A 26582-nucleotide genomic window follows, 5' to 3' on the forward strand; every position below is an offset into this window, starting at 1 on the left:
GATGCTGGATTGATTCAATTGTATATTAGACCTTTACTGTTCTGCTCGGTTCCACTAGGCTGGCTACTTTGGAGTTCTCGAGGGGATTCCTGGAGAGTTTGCATTGGTTGGGGAATGTTGGAGGAGAGATTTCCGGTTGGTGGTTCCTGGAGGAGCCGCATGGGTGGCATTCGGGAGTGTTCCCAGGGAGTGTGCTGGTGGAGTTCAGAAATAAAGTTTGTTCCTGCTTGAGTGGCTCGTGATTTGTGCCCAGCCAGACTGCGGCAATAAGTAATTAGCTGAATAAGACCTTTGGGCTTTTCGGAAGTTTCTCTCTGCCAGCCTCATCTCTGTAGCTGTTTGTTTTCCAGCTGACACATTAGGCATCCCCTCTCAGAGTGAACTCTGGCTGAAGCCCCGGCCCCTGGGCACCATTGTTCTATGGGGAAGTGGCAAAAGTTAGAGTCTCATTTTTTATCAGCAGAACATGCCACTATGTCAGGAATCACCTAATTCCATGCCAGCATGTGTGGACCTAAAATGTCCAATGTTCTAACCTGCTCAATCCCAAATCTCTCCAGTGAAGGATCCCTACAAAGGAATCAGATCGCTTCTGCTACTAGCTAATTATTTCCTGATTTGAGTTCAATGCCCCATCTCTTTACAGCCTCTTTACAGTTCTTTGAGGTGGAGAAGTTAAGCTATCTCAAATGCAAGAAGAAAAGCCTTGAGGGCACCATTTTCCAACTTTGTGCACACTCCACCAAGTGCATTGAGCTCTGGACTGAGCTCAGTGTGTGTCCCACCTGGCATTTTCAAATTGTGCCATGGGGGAAGTAGTCCTGCTTTCAAAGAGCTGATCTCATTTTTACGTCACCCTCCTCAAGTTCTGAGAACACAGTGACCTGGAAGTTCCCTCAGACCCCAATTATCTGTCTCCATTTGAACATAGTTGACTTTCCTTCTTGGAAAGCCACAGATATTCCATATTTCCAGTAACTGTGTTGAATAACCTAAAGTAAAGATACCACTGGCATCAGTTGTCAGGGCTAGGAGGAGCAAGGAGCCAGTAGGACCCACAGTTCTTAAGCTTACATCTGATTTCTTATGGGAAGAATGATGAGCTGCCACTGGGCAGGGCAGGATACCTACAGCAGCTTGATGTTGCAGCCTGGCATTTTGATGTCCATTTTATGTGGACTCCCTTTCATGTAAGCCTTTTCAAATCAGTGCAGTGTTATGGGTAACTGTTGTCAGATGAACTTGACAGTTCTCCCCTTATCAGGCCCTACAGGAGCAGCTGACTTCAGTGGTACAGGAAATCGGGCACCTTATCGATCCCATCGCCACAGCAGCTCGGGGAGAGGCAGCGCAGCTGGGACATAAGGTAATGTGCATGTACCAGGGGGATCCTGCTGGGGATTTGGGGGGTAATGGATTTTGTTGTCATTCTTGAAAGCCTGCCGTGCCAGGTATTGTGCCTGTATCCGGTGCATCTCTGACAACAGAAAATAGCACTCAGCCTTTCTCTAGCCTCTTTTCTAAAAATGTTCACTTCAGGATCTTTTTTTTCCACTTGAAGTTGAGAAAGTTCATAGTGAGTTGTTTTGGTGTGGGTTGTGGTTGTGGTCAAACTTTTCTTCCAACAAGACATTTACCATCATCCATTGCTCTCCACTTATTCTGAAATAAACCAGAGGCTAATGCTGACACTCCTCACCCATAGGCTTCTGTCTTTTATTCCCAGCCATCTGGGAATCTAGGTGTATCTAGGGCAATAGTGTTCCTCCCTGGTTTCTAATGCAGCATCTGTTGTTACATGTGATGAAACAAAGCAAATTTTTCTCTGGACAACAGAGCCTCCCTGCATGGCCTCCCCAGAGGAGTCATTCAGCTGAGTTCCTGCCCGTGCTATTCTAAGTGGCAGATGATGTTTTGCCCATTTGGGGTTCACTCTGCTGACTCTTCAAGGAGAGCTGGCTTGTCATGCAGCCTATACCTTAGCAGGGAGAGACCAAAAATTGGATTCTAATAGCCTTCAAGGTTCCTGAGCATTGATCAGTTCAGCAGTCAGAATCGCTGTGCACATCAAGAAGTGCAGTAGCCAAAATTTTCTTAGCAGGTATTGATTTTAGAAAATCAATCATCTTGCTTTTTCAAATTACAGAAAAGTTTAAGGGGCTACTAAACTTCCTACTGGCTGTAAGGAGGGGTGGTTGAAATTGGTCAGCATCTCTACCTTTTCAAATATGGCATATCTCATTTGAAAGAAGGAAAGAGAAATCCAAAGACCTTTTTTTCAAACAAAATAACATTCAGATTCCAGGGATTTGGATTTGGATGTGGGCATATCTCTTTTTGTGTTTTTGTCAATTTGTATTGTTTGTTACAGTTCTACACTATATTTGGGTTCATTTTGACATTATACAAGCATAGAATATAATTTGCTGCAATTCAGTCACTGTTACTTCCTCTCCTCCCTCCCCCTCATCCCTTTCCTATACTCTGCTGATCTATTATAGTTCTTAAAAATTTTTAATTAGTGCATTATGGATGAAATGTAAAGGTGAATTTGTTGTGGTATATTGATATATAGATATGGGAAATTTGGTTGGACTAATCATAAACAACATCTTGGCTGGTATGAAATCGTTTTGCATTATTTAATCCAGAGCTAAGGCTTTATCCAAATGCTTCAAGCAGAAGCCAATTAGACTGGCCTCTTAAAAAGCTTTTGAAGTTTCTCTTCATCTCAGGCTTCTTCTCTTACCTTCTCTGATAATCCTGTCCCTCTTCTACTTTCTCTCCCTCTGGGTTTATAAGATGTCTTTGATTTCTATTAAAAATTACTTGTAAAATTAATGATTTATAAAATTGAGTTCAATTCTGATGCCTAAGTCTAGATCTCAGAATGGATTTCTTAGCACTTCTATCATGTTTGGAGAAGAGATAAAGAACTTTCCAAAGGAAATCAAAAGCAAGCAAAGCCAATAACTAGCAAGTACTTTCAAAAGTACATAGTAGCAGGCCTGCATTTCTTCCTGAGTCAGCTCACCCCTTTTCCCAGTCCACTCCCACTGAAAGGTGCTCTGAAGGAAACACCTGTACTTAAGTGATGTACCTATGACTTTCCATTCTTGCAAGGTGACACAGTTGGCGAGCTACTTCGAGCCCTTGATCTTAGCTGCAGTAGGTGTCGCCTCCAAGATTTTGGACCATCAACAGCAGATGACAGTGCTGGACCAAACCAAGACACTGGCAGAGTCTGCCCTGCAGATGCTATATGCAGCCAAAGAAGGTGGAGGAAACCCCAAGGTATGGTTCAGGATGTCAGGGACTCACTTAGAACCACAAAGGTCCTGGTCCTGCTGTATTGTCTCTCTCTAAGGAACAAAACATTACTCCAGTTCTCTGAAGTGGGGAATCATCTTCTATTATTAGTTTTCCCAGGGATTTGGGGCGGGGGGTTAAGAAGTGTACATAATTAAGTCTTACGTATAAGTTATTTTTTCCTTAAAGAATGTATAGACAAGCATCCTTGAGGAAAAAAAATGAATTCTGTGATGATGACAGGAATAAAAGCAAATGCTTACTGGGACCTGTTCAGTGTTGACACCAACTTGCAGGAAGGAAAATTCAGTTGTTTTCCAGTGAATGTCATTTCTGTTTCTCACACTTAAGAGACAGCAATTTCATATGATATCCCCTTTGCCAGTTTGTAGAAGGAACATTTCTTCAGCCTGTTGTGTTACCCAGCTGCTTTAAGTGGCCAAAGATGACAATAGTGTGTCACAGGTGACTTTGTATCACATTTTATTTTGAACTTTGGAAGAGGGAAAAGTATATGCAAAGCCATATGTAGGGTTACAAAGAAAAAAAAAAAGATTGTGATTATTTTCAGAAGGTGGTAAGCAGTCTGATGTGTCTAGAAAAATGCAGATCACAAAGACAGCTGGACAAGAGGATAGACTGTGACATGCTGTAACAGATCTCATCTTCCAAGCCAAAGTATTTGACCTTTATTGTAAGCAATGGGCAGTCAGTGATGGTCTTTAAGCAGAAGAATGACACAACCAATCCATATTTTAGAAACAGCTCACTGTGACAGCATGAATAATGTCTTAAACCTGCATTTTCTATATTCAGGATTTCATTCAAATATCTGACCATTACTAAGAGCCTAATTCTGGGTATGCTGAAAGTACTAAGAGCCTGCCACAGCCCTCAAAGTGTGCAGAGTCTTTTGGAATAACAAGTCTAGTTGCAAAACTGGTAGAGTAGATCAAGAAGGACAAAGAATACAGCCCTGACTGTGATAGATTAGCAGTAGGTGGCCTGATGTGGGGCCAGCCCTCTTTGTACCCTCCCCAAACTAGAGGAGTCAGAGCTAACCTTCTGACTCAGCTCTGGTTGTCTTTTATCCAAGGCTACTTATTGCCACATTTCTTCACCCTCCACCTAAGAGGGTCTCAGGACCAGTAGAATATCAAAATAGGACTCTTCTGGGTGGATTTTTAAAATGTTAGCATATCTGCTTGGACAGCTAGTTCTGAGCTCCTCTTGGTCAGGAGCATACACAGTCAGCATCACAAGCTTCATAATGACATTCTCTGCTTGGAATTGGTGGCCAGAATAGTTTTCACTGAAGGACCAGAAGCACTGGGTGTGGTGAAGTAAGACATGATGAGTAAAGGCCAGGCAGGTGTACTCTGTCCCCTCACCAGTACTCAACCTGCATTTGGTCTACAAATTGAAGGCTTGTCCCAAAAGACACCTGGGCCACTGGATTTGCTTTTTAGACCCTTTCCTAAGAGGTCAGAGGCACAGACAACCAATTTAGGTGGATACTTACTGGGTTTTATTTGCATACCTGTTAATTTTCTTGTTGACAGAAAAAAAATAGGACTAAAATGTTTTTAAATAGTTTTCAGTAGTAGTTCTGATTTGGTGGAAAATAGCACACTTCTGGAATCAGATGTAACTGGATTCAAATCCCAGCTCCACCTCTTTCTAGCAGGTTACTTCCTTTCTTTGTTTCCTGGCCTGAACAACAAAGGCTAATTATGAACCCCTCCCTAGGGTAGCTGTAGAGACTGAATGAGATAATGTGTCTGGTCTGAGAGGTGTTTAAAAACAAGAAGTGGCAGCCTCAGAGCTTGAGGTTAATGAATTGCACATATTAGGAAGGCATGTGCTGGTAGCTTCTTCCTTGCCCCATTGAGCTCCCTCCTGGGTCCCCACCCCATCTGCTCCCTTCCACAGTGTCCTCCATGGGCCCCCATAGAAGCTGCTTGCAACACTCCAGCAAAAAACATAGCCCTCTTCTCTGTTGCATGGTTCTAATTATTAGTTGTTTTTCTCCCTTCTATAATTGAGATCTGCTCCCTGTAGCCTTCTCCCACTTTCCATCCTCCTGTGATGTCTTTGCCTGCTGTCCTGGGCTTTGTAGTGGAAATGCTGTTAGAAAGAAACAAGGCTCCCATGGAAGTTGACTTCAGGCATGAGTCCAAGAAAGAATGGAATCTGTATTGTGCTGTGAGGAGCAGTAACAAGGAACCCCTCCAAAATCGAAAATAACAACCTCATTGTTAGCCTACTGACTCTGCTTCCTGGACAGTCACTGGTCATTTAAACATGCCTTAATTGAGACCCTACTGTGTCTTTGGGCATACTAAGCTGCTGTGCTCAGCCAGCACACAGTGTGTGGTTCTGAACTAAGCTGTGACTTGCCTTTGGAGTTCAGAACAAAGGCACTGAATGGGGCTGGTACAACTGGAGACAGCTTTACAGAGGAGGTGGACTGTGAGTTGACCTCTAAGAATCTGTAAAACTTTTAAACATAAGGAGTGAAGGGCAACAGGTCTTCTAGAAAACCTACCAGCCCGTCTTCCCAAGCAGATGGGAAAATAATTCATTTCTAGGATAGCCACAGCCAAGGATTATTTTTGTGGATTTTTGTCACTTTGTATGGGGCAAATGCTCTGTAAATTTTGCAAGGAGTCCCAAAATAACAGCTTCATGACTTACTGCTGCTGCCCCCCAAATTTGCTCCTGACACCTTCCTGAGCCCAAAGGAGATGGAAAATCCTTGACAAGCGGCGCTTCTCTCTCCCCTAAAGCACATATTTACTTTTCATATGAATATGTAAAATTTCTGATATATTTTACATCATCAGTAATGAGTTCATCTGAACTGAGACTTAAAGAAAAACACAGATTTTATTTGATCTCCTGGTAAATAAGAATATATTTGTATGAGATGTTTTCTATGGAGCGTGACATACAGGAGATAGCACCTTTCAGGTTTCTGTCATCAAAACCAAGCACATTTCACGTTATACCCTCTCTATGCCATGAAATTAACTATCAACTGAAATTGCCAGTTTGCTCTATTACATCTTGAAGACAGGAATCTACGCCTCCTGACACAGTTGCCTCAAGGATAACCATCTGAGAGCAGCATGTGTCACATCTCATCAGATGTCATCCTTTAGGAACTCTTCTTACGTCCCAGGACTTTTCAGTTCAGACAGGGCCAATTCCTATGACTTACTAGCCTCCTTACAATTCTTCTTTTTTATTAAAAAAAAAAAATTTTTTTTTAATTCATAGCAGTTATCTTCTATCAAGTCCCACTGGCTTTGTTACCTTTTCACCCACCAAAGTAAAAATGCAATGTTTGGGACCTTTTGTAAATGTCATCTCCCCAGGGTGGGCCAGGATGACCCCCACTCCTTCCTGGATAGTCCCAGCACCTGGGTGGCAGCACAGTCCTCACACTAACTACCTGGTGTTAGATCACATTTCAGAGGAGCACATCCCCCTAACTACCCTGCCTGCTATGAGTCCATCAGAATTTTGCTACATAGCAATATTATAATTCTTCCTATTATACTGAAGAGGAAGCAAGTCTATTCACTTAGCTAGTTGGCATTGGAGCCACAACTAGATCCCAGGTTTTCCTGCCCCAGACTTAGAAACTTTCTCCTGCATCCTGCTGCCATTTGAGATGTCTTCCAGGAAGCCCAGCACTGCCCCTGTTCCATATTCTGTCTGCTCATTTGTTTACCCAGCCCCTGCTCTGCACTTGACATGGACACATCCTCACAGTGTAGTATACTGAGGAACACGAGGGCAGTGTGGCTTTGCCTACAGAGTGTCTGCCCTTGGAGAATATTGCTCATTTATTTCTCCAATTTCCTGGCAATATAAATTGTGACATAGTTCTAAAGACTGTTTGGCCTTCTACATATTTATTCCTTTTGTATGTACCTACATTTACATAATCTCCTAACTTATTTGTAGAAAGGGAATTAGAATGTATTGGGCAATGTTGAATAGAAGTACATATGTTATGAATACATTTTTCCTTTATAGTAGTTTCTTTTTTCATTAACTATGTCAACTCATATATTTAGGAGCCTGTGGCATTCTCTTTCTACAACTGTGAACATAGTAACAAATAAAACTAGTCATGTCATTAGACACTATTTGACCTTGCAGTTTTATTCTTCCTCTTGGATATATAAAAAAAAAAAAAGTGCTTTTCCTATTTGTCTTTCTGACTTTTATTTGGTTTGCAAACAAACATCCAAAATCCAGGAAAAGGAGAATATAGGATGCATTGCTGTGCTCCACCATGAGGATAGTTTTGTCTTCTTAAGGTTATTCATAAGAGAAGTGAAGTGGTTCTTAAGAGACTAAGCACCATTTCCTACTGTGGAAGGAAACATTTCACAATTCCCTTCTCAGGCTCAGCATACCCATGACGCCATCACGGAAGCCGCCCAGCTGATGAAGGAAGCCGTGGACGACATCATGGTGACACTGAACGAAGCTGCCAGTGAAGTGGGGCTGGTGGGAGGCATGGTGGACGCCATCGCAGAGGCTGTGAGCAAGGTGGGCATGGGCTTCTGGGTGGAATGGCCCCTCCTTAGTCATCATTGCCTCGGTCTGTCCCCACTGTCCCCAAGCAAGCCACCTTCTCTCGAGAGCTCTAGTTTATTACTTTTGTAAGCCAGCTTTTCCCCTCTTCCTTCCAGTTTTATCTAGGAGGATGGGAGGTGGTCAACATATCACTGGTTTCCTCATTTACAAAATGGAAGTAATTATTCACCTCCTCTGTCTCCTTCATAAGTTCGTTGTGAAAAGCAAACTTCAAAATGGTTACTGTGGGATAGCAGGGAGATTTTCTGAATGCAGGTTCTTGGGCTGCACCCCTAACTTGCTTGTTTCGGATCTTGAATGGGGTAGAGTCTTGGAATCTCTGTTAGTACTTTTTAAAATTTCCTCATGGTTCTGGTATCTAGTCACATGCATCAACCAATGAAATAATATGTGTAAAACCCCTTCATGAACTCTCATAGACAACAGACAAAGAAGATAAGCATCATTTTCTCATTTAGTGACCTGTCAGTTGACATGGGTCAGTAAGGAAATATGACTGGAGACAGTTTCAATTCCATATATTCTGCTCTTTTCCCCCAATCTTTCACTCGTCATGTCAGTTTGATATTCATCACCAAGAACAATTGTTCATCAACATCTAATTGCCGTCCTGTGATAGCACAGCCAAGAATTATAGACATCCTCTGTGTTTTGACATGTCCATCGTCAGAATGTGAAAACCATTAATATGGTTTTTCAGGATAATAAGCAGTCTTTAATTGCTAATTTAGAGAAGATTGGTTGTTCATATCTCCATAAAGAAAGGATACCCTCAAACTGTAATTAGAGTAATTATCCCTAAACATTATATAGTCGTTGTCACACTGCTGGAGTAACAAGTCTGGACTGGACAGCCAAGTCTTCCTTTAGAGACCTGGGGCTCCACTTTGTTAAAGTATCTGTTAACCCATTTTGTCCCATCGGCCCATTTATGAAACCTAAAAACTTAAATTGAGCAACAAATATACCACTTATGGTAACTTCAAAATGAACATTTGTTTTAGAATCCTGTCCTTTTGAGAAAAGTAATAGGTGAATGATTAGAGATAATATTCATTAATACTATTAATTGTATGACTAATGGTATTCATGATAAACAGATTGCATAATAAACTGTAGAATGCGATTTTCAACCTATTCTGTTGCACCTGGGTCCATTTCATTGAAATAGTCACAGAATTGAAAACTTGGGACTTAATGGGTTAATTTTTTATCTGTGAGCTTCCCATGCTTCAAATAAGGACAGTTTGGCACAAACAAGTAAATGGCAAAATTCTCAACTCCTTTGGATAAGTCTCAGTGTGTGTGTTTGGTTTTTAGGACATCAGAACACTAGAGCTTTGAAAATAAGCCATGTGTCTACCAAGAATATAAAATAATGTGTCTAAGTCCAAGGTTTCTTGGTACAAATTAGAAAATCAAATGATAATCTTTTTCTTCTTGAGAAAAGGGAATTTTCAGAATCATTGCATTGACAGGGAAATGTCCTAGCAATCCCTGGAACGTAAGAGTCAGATCTGAAGTCTTCCTGAGGCAGCTGTGAACCTTACACGCTGCCCCAGGCTGCAGACAGAAAGCAGCTCTTGCACACCTGATGTCAGTGGTGTGACAGCTGCTCCCTCAGCCCCGCGCACACATGACTGTGCTGGAAGAGCTGGAAACTGCTTACAATACAGACCACAGAGGCCACGAGCGAAGGGTTTTCTCCCCTCAGAGTTCTTGAAAACAAATCACTGGGGGCTGGGTGTAGTGGCACATGCCTGTAATCCCGGTGGTTTGGGAGGCTGAAACAGGAGGATCACAGGTTCAAAACCAGCCTCAGTAATTTAGCAAGACCCTGTCTCAAAATAAAAAATAAAAAAAGATTGGGGATGTGGCTCAGTGCTTAAGCACCCCTGGGTTCAATCCCTGGTACCTAAAAATTAAACAATATGCCACTGGGGTTTCCGGACTGCCCCTAAACTCTTACCTGATCTGTCCTGACATCCAAGAGACCACACAAGACCTCTTCCCCATCCTGCCTTTACTCGGCCTTTTGCTAGAGCTTTAAGGGGTGTTTCAGTCCCTTGGGCCCTAAGCAGCAGGATATTAGAAAGCTGGTATTTGTATCCAGGTGCATTAATTTGGTGAAAACAGTGATATGCTCTTTGAATCATTGCTTAAATTATCAAGGGCAGTAACAGGCAAAATAATATGAGTGTACCCAAAGTTTATTTGAACTTGGATGCAATTCTTACAATTCTTCAGAGCTTCTACTACAGTAGTTCTGAAGATTTCCTGTCCATGTGTCTAAGCACTAGAGAGTCTAGAACTGATAGGTGAACATGAAGTAATAAGCTTTCTATTTGACTTGGGACAAATCACTCCAGCCCTCTGAACCTTGATTTCTTCATTCAGTGAGGTTTGTGGGATTCTGTGGAATTTCACAATACAGTACCTTTTCTTCGTTTTCCTTACAGCTTTGGTGCTAAGAAAGTTGCAGAAGCAAAACAAAAATTTTGCTACCAGCATCACTACTATTTCATAAAAGAAAGGTCATATTAATATCAGAAAAGAAAAAAAAAAAGCAATGTGAAGTCTGTAATCCCAGAATAAAGGGGAAGTCTTCAACTAAATAAATTAGAAATCCTGAAGCACTACTTTGTTCTTACCTTTCTCATTACCTTCAGATTGGGTAAAGGTTCATCAAAGTAGCCAGCAGTCACTGGCTACAGGTTCCTGGCTTGGTATAGTTGGGCCACATCTCAAATGAAGGATCCTAATACCTGCTGACACTTAGAAGATGCTCAGTGGGTTAACACTTAACAGATGAGTCAACTCAATCCTCATTTGACTAGCAGGGTCCCCATGCTGTGATAAGACACTTGGAATCATCTCTCTGCCTAATAAAGATACCTTAAATTTTTTTTCCCTAGCTGTTTATGGTGGTGCACACCTGTAATCTCAGCAGCTCAGGAGGCTGAGGCAGGAGGATTGCCAGTTCAAAGCCAGCCTCAGCAACTCAGTGAGACCCTGTCTCTAAATAAAATATTTAAAAGGGAAGGGGCGTAGTAGAGGATAGGAAAGGCAGCAGAATACAACAGATATTAGTATGGCAGTATGTAAAAATGTGGATGTGTAACCGATGTGTTTCTGCAATATGTATACGGGGTAAAAATGGGAGTTCATAACCCACTTGAATCAAATGTATGAAATATGATATGTCGAGAGTTTTGTAATGTTTTGTAATGTTTTAATAATAAAAAAATGCTGTTCTAAAATTATAGAATACAAAATTACATAAAATTGTTGAATTAAAAAAAATATATTTAAAAGGGCTAGGCAAGTTACTCAGTGGATTAGCACACCTGGGTTCAATACCTGGTATCCCCTAAAAATAATAATCTAGATTTGTGTTGTGTTGTTTGGTGAAAATGACTCCCAGGCTGTGCAGCTGCATCACACACAGACTCCAGGGACATATTCCTTTCACTCACGATGTAGCTTGTGACTGTTTGACAGGTGGCTCTTATTGAGGATACCATCTAACATTCTCCTAATTGACCTCTTGGCTCCCAATCTCTTCCCTGAGTCCAAACTATCTGCCAAAGAGGTGCCAGGGAGATCTTCTCAAATATGTCATCGCCTGCCCAGTTCCCACCATCTTCCTCTTGATTTCAAGTTTCTCCAGACAATAGCCTCATTCCCAACACTCTCAAAACCTGCTTATGTACAGGTGATGCCAAGCCCGCTATGCTCACACATCCTATATTGGCATCTTTTGCCTTGTCTCTTCATCTGGAATATCATTCAGCAACCAATGGTGACAATAATGCTGATGACGGTGGTGAAGATGGGTTGCCTTTTTCTTCATTATAGTCTCACTGACATTATCAACATTATCATCTTAATTCTCGTGGTCATCATCTCCTCCTCTTTTATGCAGCTCTTGGCCACATATAGTTTCAATGTTTTCTACAACTGTGTCCTACTTGGAAGTTACCAACGAAGATCCTCTGAGACCTGGAGATCTTAACCAGCTTGAGGACCATTTATAAGCTCTTGAATCAGGTCTCAGATACAAGTTTCTGAGCAATAAGTCCTCAGCCCTTTGAAGGACACAGCCACAGTCCTACCTGCTCCTACTCTTCACCACACAGTGATCTTACCCTTCTCTCAATTTGTATCACACTTAGAGTCAGATGAATAGCAGAGTATTCCTAGAACTTCCAGTTCCTTCTATTTCCAACTTAGATCATAAATAACTCCAGGGCATCAGTGTATGTGGACTCCAGCATCCTAGGGAAGCCCTTAGTGATCTCTCTTCTGCCTCCTCTCCCACCTCATCTTTCTCCTCTTTGCACTTCCCTGAACATCAGTTCTACCACGCCTCTGTGTGCTACAGTGCTATGCCATTTCTTGGATTACCTTCCCTAGGCTTTTACATTTGTGGACTGCTCCTTAACTGGTCAGACTTTAGCTGAAACATCACTTCTCCATAATGCATCCCATTCTGAGACTCATCTGGGGGACTCTTACCTGTGTCCCCTGAATGCCTTATGTGCAGCCCTACTGCAGTCCTTACTGCACAAGTTGGGGAATTCATCTCCAACAGAGCCAAAGATTCTAAGGACCTCTCCACTTCTCTAAGTTTCTAATTCTAATAAATGCAATCCACACTTCAATGGGTTTCTTATGACTTCTGCGTTCTTTTCCTCTTCTCTATAGCTGGATGAAGGCACCCCTCCAGAACCAAAGGGAACATTCGTCGACTACCAGACAACTGTGGTTAAATACTCCAAAGCCATTGCTGTTACAGCTCAGGAAATGGTAAGAGCGCTTCCCACTGCTGGTTGCCCCTGTCTGCCACCACCCCTGAGTCTTTAAACTCAGGATCTGTGTGGGAGAGAGACATGCTCCTAGTTCCTCCTGGGTTCTAGCACCCACCCTCTCTTTGTGGTCTCTCTGGTCACTTGTGGTCTAGAAACCCAACCTGCTGAGAAGCCCACCTCATGAAAAAGCCACAATAAAGGAATTAAGATGACTGATATTTGGGCATGAGGACAGGGAACAAAGGAAGGAGAAAATATGAGAGAATAAAGGAAATGAGAAGGAAATTGGATTCAAGAAGAAAAAAAGTCCTATTCACCTCTGAGAGGCCTTGAGATATTTTGATATATTTAAATCACAGTATGAGAAAAGATATTTTTGGATAAAATAGAACAGAGATGAGACTGTCTTACAGAGTCAAATTTTAACACTTAGACAATATAGTATTGCCTATCTTTTTAGGCAAGATGGAACAGCGTGGTTATTATTAAAAAAAAAAAAAAAAAAAAAAAAATCCTGACAACAGAAGGCAAGTAACTATTGGAGATAATTTTTTGTTGTTTTTTGCTAAAATGCAACACAAGAACTCTATTAGTGGATCCGTAGATATAAATGCCATTCAAGAAACAGTGAATGCTATCTTGACATGTTAATAAGTTACATAAAAAAATGACAAATGGGGTCTTTAGAGAATGAATAGGAGCATGTGGGGAAAGTGCCTCTTGACTTTAAAAGACTCAGAGGCTAAAGGGTAGACTCTTTGGAGATGCCTCAGATGCTTTTGCCACAAAAGCCTGAATTGAGAAATCCAGGGGCCTTCCTTGATAGAGGGACCAGAATGATCCACCATGTGGTTACTGTCCCATCACAGTGGCCCACGCGCTTCTCTGGTTCTGTCATGTAATCGTGTGTCCACTAGAGGTTGAGCTTGGACCACAAAGCCTTCTCTGGCTGCTCCGCTCATTCATGGAAACTGACTGTGCCAGGTCTACTGTTATTGAAAAGAATTGGGGCTGGGGCAGGAGGGAGACATAACACTCATCTCCATGTGTCTGACCAGCTGGAGCTGAGCGCAAGCCCGTCCTCTAAAGGGAGCACAGAGGACAAAAGTCCCGCTCTGCAGCTTTGCCATGCAGTGCAGTGGCAGGAGAAGACATTTTTGAGTGGCCCTTTAGCATTTCTGGAATGTCTCCTGGACCAGGCTCTGCGCTAACCTGTGTTGACCTTGTTGTCCTTGACCCTAAGGAGCCCAGCTTCCAGCTGCATGGCCACTCCTGAGACAGCTGGCCTGTGACTTGATTGGAGAGGCCCAGTTCACCTTGAGGACTCACCCTCAGAATCTCTGTGTGGCTGGGCACAGATGGAGCAGTTCATGGTGCCATCTCGCCCTCTTGAGGTTCAACATGTGCTCCTTGGAACCCATACTTGGGCCTGAAGCTTGTGACATTTCCTTATTAAAAAAAAAAAAAAAAAAAAAAAACCTTAGAAGAGACAGACATTCCTATCCTACTTCAATGGATATGAAGTTGTTCAAAAAGACTTTAAAAACCCTTTCACATCAAGGCCTTCAAAGGTTATAAAGAGAGAGTTATCCAGAGCAAGGAAGGGGATGAGGCAGGAGGGAAGCCCCTCAAAGAGGGACAAGGACACTTCTGAGTAATACATTAAAGCTGTTCTTGTGAGAATTGGCATTTTTTTGTGCAGAGGAAGAAGGAAAGCTAGAACTAGCATGTTAGGTGAGCTTAGCTAAGACATGCTATTCTATGAAGCAGAAAAATATGTCTTGCCAATAAGAACATTGTGGCTGAACCCTTGTCATGCTTTGGCACAAATTTATTTCAAAGCTATTCTCTGAGTTTCTTCCTCCAAAACATTGGCTTCTCTACCACTTCTCATTCATAACTTTAACAGCCCTGTCCTCATGCCCTTTCTTACCTGGGTGGATCCTGCTTCTAAGACCCAGAGTCCAAACCAGCTGTCCGTAGACACCCAGGCCAGGAGTGTGCAGTGCACATGGGTTGTGCCTCCTGGTGGTTTCGTGGGGGAATTCCTCTTTGGCCCCACAGGGCACCTCCCAGAGAGTGGTCCCTCAGGGCCCAGCTCCACGATGCACGGCCTCCACACTAAGCATGTGCCCATCTGGCCCAACCAGAATCTGCTGGCCTAAGAGGGGCCCTGCAGGGTCTGCATGGGTTCTGGCCTTTTGTGTGCAATGTGGCATGGGCTGTGCTTGAGCTGCCCTTTCCAGCATTCAGCCATGAATGCCAGTACTAGCCTTCACCCCATCGGGAGCTTAAAAGTGAATGAAATCCTTTGGCTTCCAATGGTATTAACACATGGTTTTCATGCTTTTCTCTGTGTGTATTTGTGTCTTGCTTGTTTTCTTTTTCCAGATGACTAAGTCGGTTACTAACCCGGAGGAGTTGGGAGGATTGGCTTCACAAATGACCAGTGACTATGGGCACCTGGCTCTCCAGGGCCAGATGGCAGCAGCCACGGCCGAACCAGAGGAGGTCTGCCACCTTAAGGCCCCTATTTTAAGAAGCAAACACAGTGGTGCCCACCCCCAAGGGATTCTCTATAGCCTGGCTCCACTCCAAAAGACCTGAGCCCAGTAGCCAGAACCAGATTCTGTTTCCACTATGTGCAGCCAACTTCTCCCCACCACACACACTCATTCATACCTGGAAGCCCAAGGTTGTGTTCCAGGCTCATGCTCTTTTGGAGCCTGGCTGGCCAAGAGCTGGGACCATTTGGGGAGTAGGCTTTCAGGAAAAAAATAACTCTGCCTACAATGTTCTTCCAGGCCTCTTCCCCATCAGCCCATCATCTTACCATGCTTGAGCCTAGGGGTGCCATCTTATCATTTCCGGTTCCCATTCTATGCATCCCCCCAAGTATTTTACAAAGGCTCCCAGAAGTGTTAGAAGCATGGGATTTTGCTGCCCCTCAATTGAGAAATGCCTGCTTTTGTGTCACAAGCCTTACCTTAATAATCTTAGTGTCCTTAGGGTCTAAGAATTGACCCAGATCCTGCCATCATACCTCCGGTGGCCTCTTTAGTACCCACATGCCTCCCTTAACTAGCTTTCTGTGGAGGCCATCATAGACTTAACATCAGCAAGCTGCACCCAGAAAGGCCTTCAAATGACAACATTAGGCCCCTAAAGCCACTTTCTAAGAGTTGCAATCTCTGGTAGTTCTAAGAAATGAAGTGGTCTACTGGGAAGATCACCCCTTGGGTGGTCTCCAGAGGTCCTCACTGGGGCTCCAGGGAATGTCAGTGTGAACACCCAGAAGGGCCCAGGGAACTCTGTGGCTGTTTAGAGAAAGAAAGCTCAATCTGGAATACAGAATGATGGGATGAGTTGCAGTAACACTGGAGAGATAAAGGTAACTGTTCCATGAAATTCAGCAAGCTGTTTATTGAGCTCAACCCCTATTGTGAATTAGCGGGATGTCAAGGCAAAAGGTGGTAGCTGGTCTTTTTCTCTCCTTGCAGTAGTAGTCACTGTCCCAAAGTTCCTCAGTACTGCTTTTTCTTCTGGGAGTCAGATCCGAGCATGTTCTAACAAAGATTCCCGGAGGTTCTACAGAAGCAAAGACCCAGAACACATTGCTTTCTAACAAGTGGCATAACCATGCATGCAAACAGAAGCATCACATATATGTACTTGCATACATATATATCTAGCATGGGATTTCTTAAGTTTTAACAGTGCCTGTGTTTTCTGATTTCAAAATGATTATTTAGGTTGCAGCATGAATAATTGTTTGTGATGAGTGTGTTAAGTTCAATCAAGAAAGGAACACTATCAGAGACACCAGGACTCTCTTGATTCTTTTACACAGGCCCATCTTTCTTTCTTTAAAATAGACTCTCTGCTTTAGTAAGACTAGACTATAATTCCAGTCTGTAATTTATCTAGACATATAATTTCACTTGATTAATGTGTAATTTTGAATTTCATAAACAACTATAAGGGTACTTACGTTAGAGTAAAGAAGACTTTGGTTGAACAAAAGGAAGAAGTAAATGGCTTTGAGGGAGGAATTAAAAACAGACTGTAATTGTAAGGGAGATCTGGATCCCTATCTACAGAAACCTTTACGAGTGGAATCCACCTCCATCTGCCTTGGATGGTTGAAATGCTGTCCTGCCTGGGTTATCTACAGGGCCCTTCCCCCATCAGAGTTCTTATGAGCTGCCCACCTCATGTGTGAAACAAGCAGAATTTTCTTATTGCAAGGCAAACCACTGAAGCAAACTATAAAATAAAGTCAAAGCAGCCAGGAAAGAAAATGGATTGCAGAAAGCACAACAGGTTTCTTTGGTTATTGGCCGTGGGCTGTAGCAACATTTTCATTAAGCTTTTCCCACTTCACTCTTACATCTCAAGTTATATTTTACAGTCCAGACACAAAAGCAATGTGACCTGGAGTGAGAAGAGACAGGGAAAATATAAAATTACCCGTGGCTTGCAAAGGAAAATTCTTTGTTTGCATTTGCCAGACAGATATGTGGGGAGAAAACCAAGAAGGTTAGGAGATCCCTGAAGCAATGTATTTTTTTATTCCAAGATCGTAGAATTATTTGTATACCCAAGAGGACCCCACATCACAGCATGTGAAAATATTTATATCCCCAGCAAGTCAAAAACGGCCCCCTTCATGTCAGCCTGTAGCAGCTGTGCCAAGTCAGCGTTTTGGTCTTTTCCAGGATGGGACAATTACAGGAAAAATCAGAGCTGTGCCCTAAAACATCAAGCAGGATCTTTATCTGCTTATTTTTCCATGGAAAATTCAAACCTTTGTTAACTTCACTGTAAAAACTTCTTCAGAAAAGCTAAAATTCTCTGGCAGCTTTGCAATTTTGGGTTATTATTATTTTTCTAAAAAAAATGAAAAGAAAAAAAGAAAGTATTGAAATTCTATGAGCCACGACTCCTAAGTGTAAATCCTGGGGGAAAGATTTAGTGACTAAAGCTTTGTCTCTAAGGAAAATCCACTGTAACCCCTTGTAATACTGGATGTCTTCAAAGCTAGCAGGAGCATTTGCCTACAAGAACCACAGCCCTCTCCCCTCGGTGAGATGGTGTCCTCTCTAGAATTCTCTAAAACTTTCCACTCCAGACATGCTTTTTGGAGGTTGGATAGTGATTCCTAAGTCTGTTGTGAACTTTCTATTTTTTTCCTTCCATATTTTTCTATCTCAGTTTGTCACATAAGTTCTGAAGAATCAGAACTTACCAACATCCACAAGCTCTCCCAGGCAAGATAGTGGACCTGGTTTCGGATGCAATTGCTTTTAAGGTCTGTGACAAGCCCAACATTTTGTTTGGTTTCAGGCAGTAAGGAAAAATGATCAGTTCTCCTGGATCACCCCCCACACTGTAATTGGATCCAAAACTTCATAAAGGCCAGGCTTTTAATTTCCCTCCAGGCACAAAACAGGGAGATGATTTTTCCTCCATTGAACTTTTATTTGGGAAAGAAGGGAATTGAGGTTTTTTTCATGAGGCTCAAGTAATGGTTTACTAAAGTTGCCAATTTAAAACCCCAAGTTGAATGTCTTTGAGCAACATTCCTTTATAATAAACACTAGTGGTGTGTGGAATCACCCTGTGGTTCTTAAAACATTGGGTTATATTTGCAAGAAGTTCAGCATTGTTTTGAGAAGCTGACCATTTTTAAATCCCTTATCTGCTTGAATACAGTCTCAAAAACTCATTCTTTCTAGAATGTTCCTCTGGTGGTACAAAATGTTCACAGAGAAATTGCCAATAAAGCTGGGCACAGTGGCAAATGCCTATAATCCCAGTGGCTCTGGAGGCTGAGGCAGGAGAATAGCAAATTCAAAGCCAGCCTCAGTAAAAGTGAGGCACTAAGAGCACCTCAGACAGACCCCATCTCTAAATAAAATACAAAATAGGGTTGGGGGTGTCGCTCAGTGGTAAAGTGCCCCTGCATTCAATCCTCACTACAAAAAAAAAAAAAAAAAAAAAAAAATTGCCAGTAGACTATTGATTCTGTTGTTTTCTTTCATTTGAGTGCCTTGCTGTCACACCCCTGAAAGAAAAATAAGTCTGACCACATGGTAGGCATTGTGATGGGTGCTGTCCCATTTACTCTTCTAATCACAGTATGTGAAACAAGAGTCATTTGTTCTCCCCGTTTTAGGGGTAAGCAAACTGAGATCCAGAGATTTTAGATTAGCTCTGATTCTTGAATACTTGGTGTTAAACTATGGATCTGGAAGGCTTCAAAAGCTAGACTGAGTTTAAAACTTTAATGGGGCATCACCTGGCTTCACCTTGAACTTGTTTTTAAAACCAGGAGGTGTCTAGTAAACACGTAAGTTTGAATGGCATCACTCACTGCCTTGTGGGCTGAATTGTCCCTCCTTGGTGACAGCCTTATTACTGCACTAGTCCAGACCTATTTTCAGAACTGCCATTTTTTTAGAATCCAGGAATGCTGCTCATGTTGTATATTACACAGAAATGGTCAGCAGGACAGACCTGCCTAATGGTGAAGCTTCTGCAGCACCCAGCATAATATTCACAAGATACCCAAAGAGCAGAAACTCGCCTTTTTTAATCGAAAGAATTTTCTGTTAAGGAGACTTGAAAGCCCTTTGGGCATTAAGGAATTAAGGGCAGAATATGTTTTCCTAAAAGCTCTTTTTTTGTAACGTAAGAGAACATCTGTAGTACCCCTACTCTCCAAAGTTACTCTTCCATAAACTCTAAAGAGATGATAAGAGATGATAGCAGGAGACGGCATCCAGATGGCCAAAGTCTTCCGGGCAGCATTCACCAAATCTGAAATATTTTGGTAACTGTTCTAAATAGTTGATACAAGAATAAGCTATAACCTCTAGCTACTGTACATTTTTAAAAATAACACTGATTCACACTTGAACTTTTTTTTAGTTTCTTACCTGCACTGGAGGGCAGGTTATTCATGGCAGCTGTGTTGATCAGACCAAATGAAAACTGACATGAAAAAGAATCCAAGGAATGTGTACTTTGGGGAAGTGAAGTTTATTATACCTTAAAGGAAACAGCTGGCAGCTTAACCATAGTGACACTCCTTTCTCTTCTCCCAGGCAAATTGCCTTTAATAATCACACAACTCGGAGTCTTAAATGAATGCGTGCCTGCTGAGCCTTTAGCTCTGTGAGTGTGCCTTGTTCAAGGAAACCTCAAACCTGGTCTGATGGCCAGGAAGCCTGGGCTCTGTAGGGTCCCTCTCACCATGTGGTACAGCTGAGGAAGGGGGTGTTCTGGTTGGTAAACATACAATTTTGTAAGAATCTGAACACTTTAAAATATGCTTAATACTAAAGCTATATTTTGAGCTTCTAATTACCCTCTAGGGGTATTGGGAGGTATAAATGAAATGAAAAGGCATCACCTGCTTGGAAGAGGCCTTGACACACAGCAGGGGCTCAATAAATGCTTGTTGAATGAATAACAATTATGCCACAGAGTTCATCTAATTAACATTCTTATTGGGTGGCCTGAGTCCCAAATGAGCTGCACACCAGAAAAGGTAGCAAACTCCAGGGGCATTATGCTAGCACAATGAGCCACATGCTTGCTTGATGGAGACTGTGGGCATTTTACAGTCTCTAAAAAGGGAAGCTAAATCAACCAAATTCCATACTTCACCAGACACAGACTCCTAATAGGAGTGGAATTTTCCTAGTCAGTTTCCCATAGGACGCAGGAGAAATTTTCCACGTAGGGAAGGCCTTAATGGCAGGGTCCCATCACACTCCTTCCCTATCCCGGGCTTGCCTCTGCAGATCGGATTCCAGATTCGCACGCGTGTACAAGACCTGGGCCACGGCTGTATCTTCCTGGTGCAGAAGGCAGGGGCCCTCCAGGTGTGCCCCACAGACAGCTACACCAAAAGGGAACTGATCGAGTGTGCCCGTGCTGTCACCGAGAAGGTAAGGAGCAGCCCTCCGGGTCAGATATAGCCACTGTAGTTGCCACTGGCTCTCAGTGACCCACTGTAATGGGGGACAAAAGCAAGAAACGGAGCTAAAGTTAATCCAGCCTTCACAGCTGTCTTCTCTTCTCACCCGGGTCCTCCACGGGGAAGGCTGCACCAGAGGGTGATCCACAGGACCTGAGAAACATAGAGTGCTTCAGGGGCTGTCCCATGAGGATCAGGCCCCGGTGCTCAATGTTCTCCAAAGGCTGTCCTGCAGACAGGCCCTATCAGTCAACATCAGAGCCAAAAGCTAGCCAGGGGGAGGCCCGTGCTGGAGCCCCACCCTGTAACCCCTGGCCCTCCTTCTTAAAGAGGCTCCCAGGTGCTAAGGGCTGAGTCAAAAAGACTGAAATTTCCCTTCCTGGGCGACCTCTTGATTTATGGCCAGTGAAGCCAGGGAGGCTGAGTGATTTGAGGCAGTTGTATGGCGCCTTTGGGGAGGAGCATTAAGGAACTTCCCCTGGGGTCTTCAGACTCTAATGGCAGCTATTTGTAGAGAGAATCTCTAGGGTAGGGAGCAGGGCTGTGAAATCTTAGCTAAATTACTTCACCTCTCCAAGCCTTGATTTGCTCATCTATAAAGTGAGGATACAAATTTGCAATTCCTGCCTCGGAATTGTGAAGATTAAACATAGTGATGTGTGTAAAAGCACCTGGCACTGTGCCAGACATGAACATCTAGTCAATGCTCACTGCTGTTCTCCAGGAACTTTCCTCCAGAACTCTTCTCTGAGGATGCTATCCCCAGTTCACAAGGCCCCACTGTAACAGTCCCTCCGTATCCAGGGGAACCTTTCGCTTTGCTTGCAGCCCAGCCAGTTCTCACTCAGAACAGCTCTTCAGCAGGTTGTGTGAAGCACAGACCAAAGCATCTGTGCTTCAGTGGCATTTTCCTCTCCGTGCACTTCGGTTTGAAGTGCATAGAGCTCTGTACTGTTGAGAAACTTGGCCACAAGACTTCAGGGCTGGCTGGGAACCCTCATGGGGAGGTCGATCACAGACACTGCTCTGTCCGGGGCCCTTGGCCAAGACAGAGCCTCAGTCTGGCTGTCTCCTGAAGCCCGCAGGACTGTCCAGGCTCTCTGGGCTCCACAGGATGAGGAAATAAATCTCTCAGCTCAGGGAAGTTATTTGCTCTCCCTTCAAAGCCCTTCCCTGTTGTGGAGGTCATGCTTGCCAAGTTCCCCCAGAAGGGCTTGCAGGGGAAGCAGCAGGGCCAGGGGCAGGATACCAAGCTGCCTGTCGTGGCCAGGCAACACAGTCTTCCCAAGTTGGCCTTGGCCTTGGCCTTGCTGCTCCTCACAGCAGAGGCCCCTGATTCAGGACACCTGGGGAAGGACAAAGGTAGGCAGGCGGCCAGTTTTTAGCAACCAGGCTTACTGCTGTTTTGTGCTACGTGTCCCTGCCCTTCTAATCTGCCTGGTGTTTCTTGTGTCAGTCTTACATGTCTCGGTGTTGTATATAACGAGCCCCCAACCATGAGCCCCTTGATTCGTCTTCCTCCATGACCTCCCTGGGGACCAGGAGAGGGCCAGTAAACACCTGCCAACTTGTGTGCCCTTTGCAGTGGGTAAGGCACTGTTTCTGGACTTTCTTTTTTCACCCTGGCCGAGAAAGTCTCTCTCACACACCCAAAACAGCCAATCACTTGTCTTGGCCTTTGTCCCCAATTCTCTGAGAGTTCTTTCCAGAAGCTATTTATCTCATTCCCATATCAGCTCTGTGCCAGTCTGAATTCTTTTCCTGGTAGGACCTACAGGCATTTAAAGGAGAATCGGGCAAATGGAGCAGAGAAATAGTACCCTGTGAACTGGTCCTGGGATATGGTGGGCACTCAGGAAATGGTCCCCCGGCCCCTCCTGCTGGGCTCAGCCCACAACCTCTGCCAAGATCTGAGCAGCACAGGGAAAAGAGTGTCCCAAACTCAGTGCCTCTTACCACACTGACATTCCCCTGCCCTACTCAGCACATTTCAAGAAATACATTTGCAAAGCTTTTCATTCTTTTGGGGTCCAGCCATAGATCAGGATGGTGGTTATAGGTGCACTGAAATTAACACATGGCTCCTGGCCTCTAAGAGCTTCCAGCTGCTAACCCACGGTGCTACCCTGAGGGCAAGAGCAGTGCACTGTGGAATCCCAGGAGGCGGAGCTGTCTCTCTAGAAAAGAGAATAGATGGAGGCATCTCAGTGGAGACTTTGAGCTGCATCTTGCTGGATGAGTTGGTCAGTGGCTGGAGAGGAGAAAATGGAGCCTTGCAGGCGAAGTGTAGATCTGGAGAGAAAAGGTGGGTGTGTCTGGGGAAGGAAGAGGCTGGCAGATGTCAGGGGAAGAAAGTGAAGTTAAACATGTGGTAGAATTGTAAGCAGGAATGTGGGATGGTCAGGTTTGGGTTGTAGAAACTATCTCTGAAATAGGGAGGGTTTACTCTAGGGGCTGAGGGGTAGGAGCTGAAAGTCAGGATTTCTGACATGGAACATGCTGGGGTGAAGCCCTTAGCTGACTTGCTGAACCCTGCGGTCATTGTGTACTGTTTGATGGTGGGTAATGATGTACAGGAGTGTTAGGGGTGGAGAGGTTCTGGATGAGATCCCATCTGGAGTGAGGTTTGCTCTGGAGAATTTCCCATCATAAGGCAGCCAAGTTAAGGAGTGATGGATATTAGCAGTGGCTGCTCCAAACACCTAACTAAAAGAGATGGAAGTGACACAGTTCAGAGGCACCTAATCCTTGCCTCCTCACTGTGGTTTCAGAATCATAATGAGAACTAAATGCATACTAGCATCTGCCCTAGACTGAGCATTTAGGAGGTGCAAATGCCTTGCTAGGTACTTTACATACATCAGTTTTCCTCTATTCTTCCAATAATTTTTTTTGGTAGATAAAAAGTAATGGACCCATTCTACAGATGAGGAAACAAAGGCCCAAAAAGATGAAACAGTGTTTTCAGGTCCGGCACGCTTTGGGATCACATTTTCTCCATTTTCATATTCCTGTTTACCTACAGGTGTCCTTGGTGCTCTCAGCTCTCCAGGCTGGGAACAAGGGGACACAAGCATGCATCACAGCTGCCACTGCTGTGTCTGGGATCATCGCTGACCTGGACACCACTATCATGTTTGCAACAGCAGGGACGCTGAACGCAGAGAATAGCGAGACCTTCGCAGACCACAGGTACATGCCCTAAAACTCATCATCAACTTTTGCCACGCTACCTGGGAGCCAGAAATGCTTATATCTCTTCTGAGTTCAACAAGGTCCTCAATGGGTTAAATGAACCATGAAATCAAAAAAAAAAAAAAGCTTCTTTTGCCAACTGTAAACACAGAATGATGTTTGAGCTCGGCCTTCAACAGTCCTAGATCCAGCCTGATCCAGCAGAGAACATTTTTTTGATCTTTCACTTTGCGGGCTAGACAGAACTGCTCCCGTGACCGTCCACTGACCTGGCAAGATTGGGAGTGGCAGGGACAGGCATGTTTAGTAGGAGCTGTGCCTTGGGGAGTGGGCTCAAAGCCCCTTTAAGAACACTGCTGAGATGGCCGGTGCCAAGGGTTCTGTGTTTACAGCTGGAGAGCCCCAAATCTTCGCCATCTATTCCTTGCCTCTCTCTAGTCCAAGGTCTGGGCTGGGAGTGGGCAGAGCAGATTCCCTGTACTCTATCCTTCCCTGAGCCTAGCCCCTCAGGCTCTGATTCCCAGACAAGATGCCACAACCCATGCTTCCTCACAGCTCACTGTGAGTGTCTTAAGGGATCTTAAAAAAAATGTGGGATGTTCACTGGACCATTACTACCCTCCGCCTTGTGCATGAGGGTTGACTTTCCTCTCCCCAACTTTGCTTACGTGGAAGCTGTGTACCCCTCGATAAGGGTGGTGGAACATGTGACTCTTTCCCAGAGCCTTTTCACCAAAGCCCCCTGTGAAGGATTTTCCCTCCCGACCACAAAAAAAGCAAGTTTTTCCCTTTGTTTCTCCCTCCCTCCTTGGTCCTGCCTGGTTTCTCAGGGAGAACATTCTGAAGACGGCCAAAGCCTTGGTGGAAGACACAAAATTGCTTGTATCAGGGGCGGCGTCCACTCCAGACAAGCTGGCCCAGGCGGCTCAGTCCTCAGCAGCCACCATCACCCAGCTGGCTGAGGTCGTCAAGCTGGGGGCTGCCAGCCTAGGCTCTGACGACCCTGAGACCCAGGTATGGACAGGGCCTGCGGATGTCTTCCTTGCATTCCCACAAACCATGTGCACCAAGCCTCAGAGGAGGGCTCAGGCCACTGGCAACTTTTGAAGTAGATAATGTGCACATGAGTGTGTCTGGGGACCTGTTAGGAAGCAGTTGTCTAAGCAAGATGCACAGAGCGTGGATGTGCTAGAGGATGGAGATGAGCCATGTATTTAAGAGGAATCCAGGAGGAAGAGTCCACTGGGCCTGGTGAACCAGTGGGCATTGAGACATGAGGGGAGGAGCAAGCTTGTCCCCACACTTCAGGAGCATTTTGTGGACAGTGACTTTACATATGGAGGGAGAGCTCCCTGGAGAGTCACCCTGAGCAGGGACAAGGAGGTGAGTTCAGTCTGGGGAGTGTTGAATCAGAAGTGCCAGAGAGACCACTGGTAGAACTAATGAATGGACACAAGCCTGCTCAGGTACAGGAGCATGGGTGCAGGGATTGTTGCTATAAAGATAGCAACACCTATAGGAGAGGAGAAGCATGGAGGGTGGAAGGACCAACTTCAGGAGAAAATGCCTAAGGTGCTTGAGGAGCAGCAGCAGTTGGCAAGAGGAAAGCATGGGATTTTGAGAGGAGGCATTCTCAGCCCGTCAGAGACACTGAGTTAAGACAGGTTAATGTCTGCCACTGAGCCACTGGTCCTATACCATGGAGGACATTGGTGACTCCTGCTATTTGTGTGGGGTGGTGAGACAGCAGTCAGGGAAGGGGAAAGAAATGATCTCCGCAAGCCTAGGCCCCCACTGGGGAAGTTTGGCTCTGTTTTGGAGGAAGAGAAGCTGGAAGGGTAGGAAAGGACTCTGTGCTCCTGTGACCTCTGTTTGAAACGTAATGAGTTCATTGAAATGACCTACCTGTTCCTTGGTGCCTCCTCCCAGACCATAGGCTCCTGGAGGACAATTGCTGTAGTTTATTCATCTCTGAAACCTCCTGGCATAGAGTAGATACTCAGCAAATATAGGTTCAACTATTGTTGAGCCAGCAGGCAAGTCTGGTGATCGATAAATAGATATTGCCCATTGCCAGAACGTAAAAACTTAAACCCCTCTGTTCTCGCTGTTCTTGACACCACCTAATGGTAACTCTTCAGTTTTCAATGCCTAAACTGTGCTCAGTAAACTAGCGTATTTGACAAAACTAGCTGTTAAAGAAAGGGGCCAGGTGGCTGAGAGTGACTGTTCTGGTTAACTGAGGCTGCCAGCTTTGTTCCCACAGAATCTGCACCTTTGCTTCCTGACATCCTCCAGGGCAGCTGAGCCCCATGAGGACATCTTCCAGTGTCCCCATGTATCCCTCCTGCAACATCATAGTTAACATCAGAGTTCACACTACCTTTTAGAATGCTAAGCATTCACAGAAATCCCTGCCTGAGGTGATGGTTTTTAACCCTGTGGAGGAAGAAAAAGCTGGAAACCATGTTCCTGTAGTTGGAACCCACAGCACAAGTTCACTTTCATCACCTGACACAACTTGAGAAGTGACTTGGCTGGGAAGGTTTAAATCTTTTAACACAGAGAAATATTACTGTGGAATCATCCCCTCCCACCTTGGGAAAAAATATGTAATAATTTTTATCAGATACAAAAGTAGAGAGATGATAAAATGAGCCCCT

The 26582-nt window shown here is 44.2% G+C and overlaps 1 protein-coding gene across 5 annotated transcripts in view; it reads left to right on the forward strand.

Moving 5' to 3' along the window:
- Tln2 (talin 2) overlaps positions 1 to 26582 on the forward strand; it is a 394566-nt gene that overhangs the window by 326121 nt on the left and 41863 nt on the right. For 4 of the 5 annotated variants that reach the window (XM_076850883.2, XM_076850885.2, XM_076850884.2 and 1 more), the window contains 8 exons: positions 1265 to 1366; positions 3124 to 3294; positions 7732 to 7878; positions 12634 to 12735; positions 15129 to 15248; positions 20549 to 20695; positions 23750 to 23916; positions 24750 to 24933. In XM_076850883.2, the coding sequence (XP_076706998.2) occupies positions 1265 to 1366; positions 3124 to 3294; positions 7732 to 7878; positions 12634 to 12735; positions 15129 to 15248; positions 20549 to 20695; positions 23750 to 23916; positions 24750 to 24933 (1140 nt within the window). The remainder of the gene's footprint in view (positions 1 to 1264; positions 1367 to 3123; positions 3295 to 7731; positions 7879 to 12633; positions 12736 to 15128; positions 15249 to 20548; positions 20696 to 23749; positions 23917 to 24749; positions 24934 to 26582) is intronic. The other variant, XM_076850886.2, reaches the window with a different exon arrangement.

Source organism: Callospermophilus lateralis, chromosome 3 (genome assembly GCF_048772815.1).
Source record: "Callospermophilus lateralis isolate mCalLat2 chromosome 3, mCalLat2.hap1, whole genome shotgun sequence".
NCBI lineage: Eukaryota > Metazoa > Chordata > Mammalia > Rodentia > Sciuridae > Callospermophilus > Callospermophilus lateralis.